The 5,888-nt window shown below is 57.4% G+C and overlaps 1 protein-coding gene across 1 annotated transcript; it reads left to right on the top strand.

The window, feature by feature from the left end:
• The first annotated feature begins 226 nt into the window (after positions 1 to 226).
• NME3 (NME/NM23 nucleoside diphosphate kinase 3) lies at positions 227 to 3,803 on the top strand. The gene is made up of 5 exons (XM_061473708.1): positions 227 to 363; positions 462 to 592; positions 1,403 to 1,504; positions 2,626 to 2,738; positions 3,513 to 3,803. Exons 1-5 carry the CDS (start codon positions 318 to 320, stop codon positions 3,628 to 3,630), a joined length of 510 nt encoding a protein of 169 aa, XP_061329692.1. The 5' UTR covers positions 227 to 317; the 3' UTR covers positions 3,631 to 3,803.
• Positions 3,804 to 5,888: the final 2,085 nt, after the last annotated feature.

Genomic DNA, 5,888 nt, shown 5'->3' with positions numbered 1-5,888 from the left:
ACCAAAACCACAGCTCGTCTACAGTCGCGACAGCAGCGACAGAAGTAACGGAGCCAGACGAGTCTAGCAAACAGGCTGGAGGCTGCGCGGACCCCAGCTCTGGGAGCCGGGAGCGTGGCCGCCTTCCCAGGCAGAGCCGGGCGCGTACCCTCCGGCAGCAGGACCCGCTGCTTCTCCAGCGCCTCCCCGAGGTTTCTCTCCGCAGGGCTCCGGCACCACCCGCCGCTCCTCGCTCCCAGTACGGTCTCTCCGCCGATCACGGGGCGGCACAAGGGGCGCTGTGAGCCCGGCGCGGCCCCCTTAAGAGAGGTGCCGCCATGATTTGCCTGGTGTTGGGCCTCTTCGCCGGCCTTTTCCACAGCGGTACGGGACGGGACCGGACGGGACCGGACCGGGACCGGACCGGGACCCCGCGGCTGAAGGCCGCCTCCCCGCTTTGACGCCTCGCCTTGTCTTTGCAGGCTGCAGCGGGATCAACGAGCGCACGTTCGTGGCCATCAAACCGGACGGGGTGCAGCGGCACCTGGTCGGGGAGATCATCCGGCGGTTCGAGAGGAAGGGGCTGCAGCTGGTGGGGATGAAGCTCCTGCAGGTGAGGGGCCGGGAGCCCAGGAGCTCGGGACAAGCCCCGTGCAGCTCTGCCGGGGGCTCTGCCCGCTTACTGGGGGCATTCAGGCACCGGGTAATCACGGGTCAGCAGGATTTTGGCACCCAGGGGCTTAAATCATTCCTGGAGAGGTGAGTGCTGGAGAGAGACTCTTCATCAGGGACTGTAGGAATAGGACAAGGTGTAATGGGTTCAAACTTAAACAGAAGAGATTCAGGTTAGATATAAGGAAGATAAAAGGGCCTGTAGGGATAGGACAAGGGGGAACGGCTTTAACCTGAGAGAGGGGAGACTGAGATGAGCTCTTAGGCAGAAGCTGTACCCTGTGAGGATGCTGAGGCGCTGGCACAGGGTGCCCAGAGAAGCTGTGGCTGCCCCATCCCTGGCAGTGTTCAAGGCCAGGTTGGATGGGGCTTGGAGCAACCTGGTCTGGTGGAAGGTGTACCTGCCCGTGGCAGGGGGATGGAACTGGAGGAGTTTTAAAGCTCCCTTCTAACTGAAACCACTCTGATTCTATGATTCTGTGCCAGCCATGGGGTGAAAGCTTGTCCCTTGGGGTGTCTATGCCCCAGGGCTCTCATGTATGGCTGCTGTAAGCTGCTCCTCTGACCAAGAAACTTCTTCCCTCTATATGTCAGGCTTCAACAAAGTGAACCTGTTTTGCTCCTGGAAGAGCATATCTGTGCAGGAGCTTAAGCTGAACAGGCACTGTCCAGCTTTTACATATCTTAGGTGTAACCTTGCCCAAGTATCCATCTGCCCTGGCAGACTAAGCTTTGTGCTCTTTGTGCTCAGGCCTCAGAGGAGCTGCTGAAGGAGCACTACATAGCCCACCGTGACCAACCCTTCTACAGCCAGCTGGTGAAGTACATGAGCTCTGGGCCCATTGTAGCCATGGTGAGTGCTGGCCAGGTTCTCCAGAACCAAGGAACAGAAAGTAAGTGCAATGAGTAAGCAGCACTGGTGTGTGGTATGATGGAAACAAGGTGTCCTGTCTCTTCAGGAGGCTTCTTGAAGTTGCACTGGACTGCAGGGATGTTTTCTGTAGTAAATTTGGCCTGTGCAAACCTTGTGAAGTCCAAACAGGCCACATGAAAGGCCCTGCCCCTGGGTTGGGGCAGTCCCCAGCACAAACACAGGCTGCGGGAGACTGGATGGAGCAACCCTGAGGAGAAGGACTTGGGGGTGTTGGTCAATGAGCAGGGCCCCATGACCTGGCTTCAGTGAGTGCTTGAGCCCAGAACTCCCAATGTGCTGGGCTGCATCCCCAGAGCGCAAGTAGCATGAGAGGGAGAGGATTCTTGCCTCTGCTGCAGTCTTGGGAGGACCCCCCCTGCAGTCCTGATCCAGGTCTGGGGAAACAGCACAAGAGGGACGTGGAGCTGTTGGAGTGAGTCCAGAGGAGGACATAGAGACGCTGTGAGGGCTGAAGCAGCTCTGCTCTGGAGCCAAGATGAGAGCTGGGCTTGCTTAGCCTGGAGAAGAGAAGGCTCCTTAAAGGGAGACCTCAGAGCAGTTCCAGTGCCTAAAGAGGCTACAAGAAACCTGGAGAGGGGCTCTGGACAAGGGCCTGTAGGGACAGGCCAAGGGGGAATGGCTTTAACCTGACAGAGGGGAGATTGAGATGAGCTCTTAGGCAGCAGTTCTTCCCTGTGAGGGTGCTGAGGCGCTGGCACAGGGTGCCCAGAGAAGCTGTGGCTGCCCCATCCCTGGCAGTGTTCAAGGCCAGGTTGGATGGGGCTTGGAGCAACCTGGTCTAGTGGAAGTTGTCCCTGCCCATGGCAGGGGTTGGAACTGGATGAGCTTTAAGGTCCTTTCCAACACAAACCACTTTGGAATTCTGTGATAAATTAAATCCACAGAAAATTCTGATGATTTTCCAAAATCAGTGTTTGAAGACTTTACAGGGACCGTTTTCTGTCTTTCACCCAGGTGGATCTGATGTGGAATGTGGAGGACTGATGGTATGACCTGCTAGGGGAGTTGTTAAAGCTGATTCTTGTTTTGGTGTCATGTAGGTCTGGCAGGGCCTGGATGTGGTCAAGACCGTTCGCACGATGATTGGGGAGACTAACCCAGCTGATTCCAGGCCTGGCACCATCCGAGGAGACTTCTGCCTTGAAGTCAGCAAGTGAGAGCTTTGCCTTTTTGGTCCCTCAGTAGTCCAGGGCATCCTCTCCAGCCCTTCCTGAGCCACGGGAGTCTGCATCTGCAGAGCAGGGCTGCTCCCTTCTGTGCTCAGAGCAGAGCTGTCTCCCTCTGACAGCATGCAGAGCAGCCCTCGCAGGATGAACTGAGCTCCACTTCCTGGGGCTTGCTTTCCAGAGCCTCTCCTGCCTCCTCAGGCCTTCTCTTTGGAAAGCAGGTGGGATTTGCTTGTCTTTTCCTCAGTATGTAAAGCCAGGCTGGAGCTCTACATGTGCTGGGGCTGTTCACGGGTGAGGATCCACAAGTGGTGACCTGGGGTGGCTGCAGCCTGGCTTCTGGTAGACAGAGCTTGTATCAAATCCTCCTGGCTTAGGTGTCCATTCTGTGGTGTCTGATACCAAACCTGCTTCAACAAGGCGAAACCTGGAATGGGGGAAGTCTTGAGGCAATACTTGAATTCCTGACGTAAATCTAAAGCAACCTCCAAGTCAATAGCCGTGGGCAGCTCCTCCTTTAGCAGACAAATGGCTCCTCATCATACAAAGACCCATCCATGGCCTAAGCCACATTCAGCATAATTATAGCCAGCCCCTGAGCTGGAGGGAGAAGGGCTTTGCAGTGAGAAGGAATGTTGTAGGATGTAACTGGATCAGTCAGTTTAATCAAATCTCTCAAGGTGAAATTACTCCAAACTGCAGCTTCCCTCTCTCACCTTTCTCTGCTTAGTGCTGGCTGATTCCTTTTGTCTTCCCACCAGGAATGTGATCCATGGCAGCGACTCAGTTGAGAGTGCCAGGCAGGAGATCTCCTTGTGGTTCCCGCCGGAGGAGCTGACCTGCTGGCAGAACACAGCCGAGCACTGGATCTATGAGTGAGAAGTGCATGCCGAGGAATTACATCTTCCTGACTGGGCATGGAGTGTTCCCATCCATGTCACCTCAGCTGCTTGAGCTGGTTGTGGATCCTGCTGTGGGAGTTGTGCTGTGTGTGGCTGGAGGGGTCCTGGGAGCTGCTTTCTGGATGAAAACTCTGGTTCAGCTCCCTGCAAGAGTAGTTGTGTCTTTTTTTCTCTCCTCTCTCTGCTATAGTATGTAGTTGGTATTGTGACTGTTTGCTGCAGTGTCTTAAATCGCAAATAACTCAAGGTGATTCACTGAAGTGAAAAGTGCACCCATTCTGGTGGATTCTCTGATCTGCCTGGTGCAGAACACGTGCTCCTGCTGGGAGCTCTGGTCACTACAAGGCGATGTGTTTGGTGTTATCTGCAGTTCTATAAGGCTTTTCACCCAAGGCTTTTAAAGAATTGGGCTGCTGTGGGATAAGGGGGCAGTGCCCCCTGGGGTAAGAACTCGTTCCAGGGCAAGCGTTAAAGGACAGGACAAAATGCTCAGTCTCCCTTGGTGGGACTTCTGTGTGCCAGGGTTAGCACCTGTCTTCAGCTGGAATTAGTGAGTCTCTGGAAGGAAGAATCACCAGATGCTGTTAAACACAGTTTCTCTCTCTGTGGGTGCTGGAGCAGCTCCTTCTGGTCCACTCTTGTTCCTGGTGGGCCCCATTGCTGGCTGCATGGACCTGGTCTCGTCCCTCCATGGCACCCACCACACACGAGTGAAGCAGCAGCACCGTGCACAGCACAGCACTCAGGGAGTGACAGGGAGGCAGGGAAGGGTTTGTACAGCTGGGGCTCAGGAAGGACCAGCACTGTTCAGTCCTCTCCTGTGTGCAGTGCAGGCTGTGCAACACTGGGGGATCCTGAGGTCTCTGACGGAGTTTTCCTGTGGAAGGGTTTCTGGAGACCCCATTTGTAATCACTTGGAGAACACCTTGACCCTGCTGTGAGTCTCCTGGAACACCTCAGTGCTCCCATCTGTGTCCCAGGTCCGGCACAGCCTTGCATGCGATGTGGCATCCTGCTGTGGAACAGGGGCAGGCTCGCCTGCGTGAGGGGGGGATGTTCTGCCTGTGCCCTACAAGCCCATCTCTGTCTCTATCTCCAGCTCTGTATCTGCTGAATGAGCAGAGTTCTCTGAGGGCAGAGTGAGCTCAACCCAAACCCTGCTCCGGGCTGGCCCCGAAGGTGGTGGTGCTGAGGACGGTGGTGCCGGCATTGACTCAGAAGCCCGCGCTGAGGGAACTGAGGGCTTCCCACAGCTGCCCATCGGCCACAGCCAGAGCTCTGCTGCCCCCGGGCCTCCTGCAGGCGGCAGCTCCTGGCGCTCCCTAGCCCGCCCCGCCGTTGTTCTCGCACCGGCCCGGGTCCCGCCGCGTCCCCGCGGCCTCTCTGTCCCGGCACCAGCCGCAGCCGCCACCTTGCCCGCCGCTGCACGAGGCTGCCTCAGGTGCGAGGGAGGCTCCTGCCCGTGGATTGGCCCACGCTCGTCACGTTGGGCGTGGCCGGCAACGATCGGCTTCAGCGCGAGCGCAGCGCCCCCCGGCGGCGGTTGGTGGCGGTGAGGGCATGAGCGGCAGCGGTACCCTCGGTCCCCTCGGTACCGGCTCCTCTCCTTTCCCCTCTCCTTTCCCCTCTCCTTTCCCCTCTCCTTTCCCCTCTCCTTTCCCCTCTCCTTTCCCCTCTCCTTTCCCCTCTCCTTTCCCCTCTCCTTTCCCCTCTCCTTTCCCCTCTCCTTTCCCCTCTCCTTTCCCCTCTCCTTTCCCCTCTCCTTTCCCCTCTCCTTTCCCCTCTCCTTTCCCCTCTCCTTTCCCCTCTCCTTTCCCCTCTCCTTTCCCCTCTCCTTTCCCCTCTCCTTTCCCCTCTCCTTTCCCCTCTCCTTTCCCCTCTCCTTTCCCCTCTCCTTTCCCCTCTCCTTTCCCCTCTCCCCTCTCCTTTCCCCTCTCCTTTCCCCTCTCCTTTCCCCTCTCCTTTCCCCTCTCCTTTCCCCTCTCCTTTCCCCTCTCCTTTCCCCTCTCCTTTCCCCTCTCCTTTCCCCTCTCCTTTCCCCTCTCCTTTCCCCTCTCCTTTCCCCTCTCCTTTCCCCTCTCCTTTCCCCTCTCCTTTCCCCTCTCCTTTCCCCTCTCCTTTCCCCTCTCCTTTCCCCTCTCCTTTCCCCTCTCCTTTCCCCTCTCCTTTCCCCTCTCCTTTCCCCTTCCCTTTCGGGCCGGGGGAGCAGTAGGGATGCGCCGTGCAGGGCCGGGG

Source organism: Pezoporus flaviventris, unplaced genomic scaffold (genome assembly GCF_033815535.1).
Source record: "Pezoporus flaviventris isolate CSIRO_AGI_PZ_B2104156 unplaced genomic scaffold, CSIRO_AGI_Pfla_v1 ptg000078l, whole genome shotgun sequence".
NCBI classification, from domain to species: domain Eukaryota; kingdom Metazoa; phylum Chordata; class Aves; order Psittaciformes; family Psittacidae; genus Pezoporus; species Pezoporus flaviventris.
This window is presented reverse-complemented; position numbering and strand designations above follow the sequence as displayed.

What these genes read in the sequence shown, in the direction of transcription:
- NME3 (XM_061473708.1), top strand. Translation starts at nt 318, where the DNA reads ATGATTTGCCTGGTGTTGGGCCTCTTCGCCGGCCTTTTCCACAGCG. An exon ending in CTGGGCCCATTGTAGCCATG is followed by an intron (nt 1,505 to 2,625) that starts GTGAGTGCTGGC and finishes GGTGTCATGTAG; the next exon opens with GTCTGGCAGGGCCTGGATGT. An exon ending in TTCTGCCTTGAAGTCAGCAA is followed by an intron (nt 2,739 to 3,512) that starts GTGAGAGCTTTG and finishes TCTTCCCACCAG; the next exon opens with GAATGTGATCCATGGCAGCG.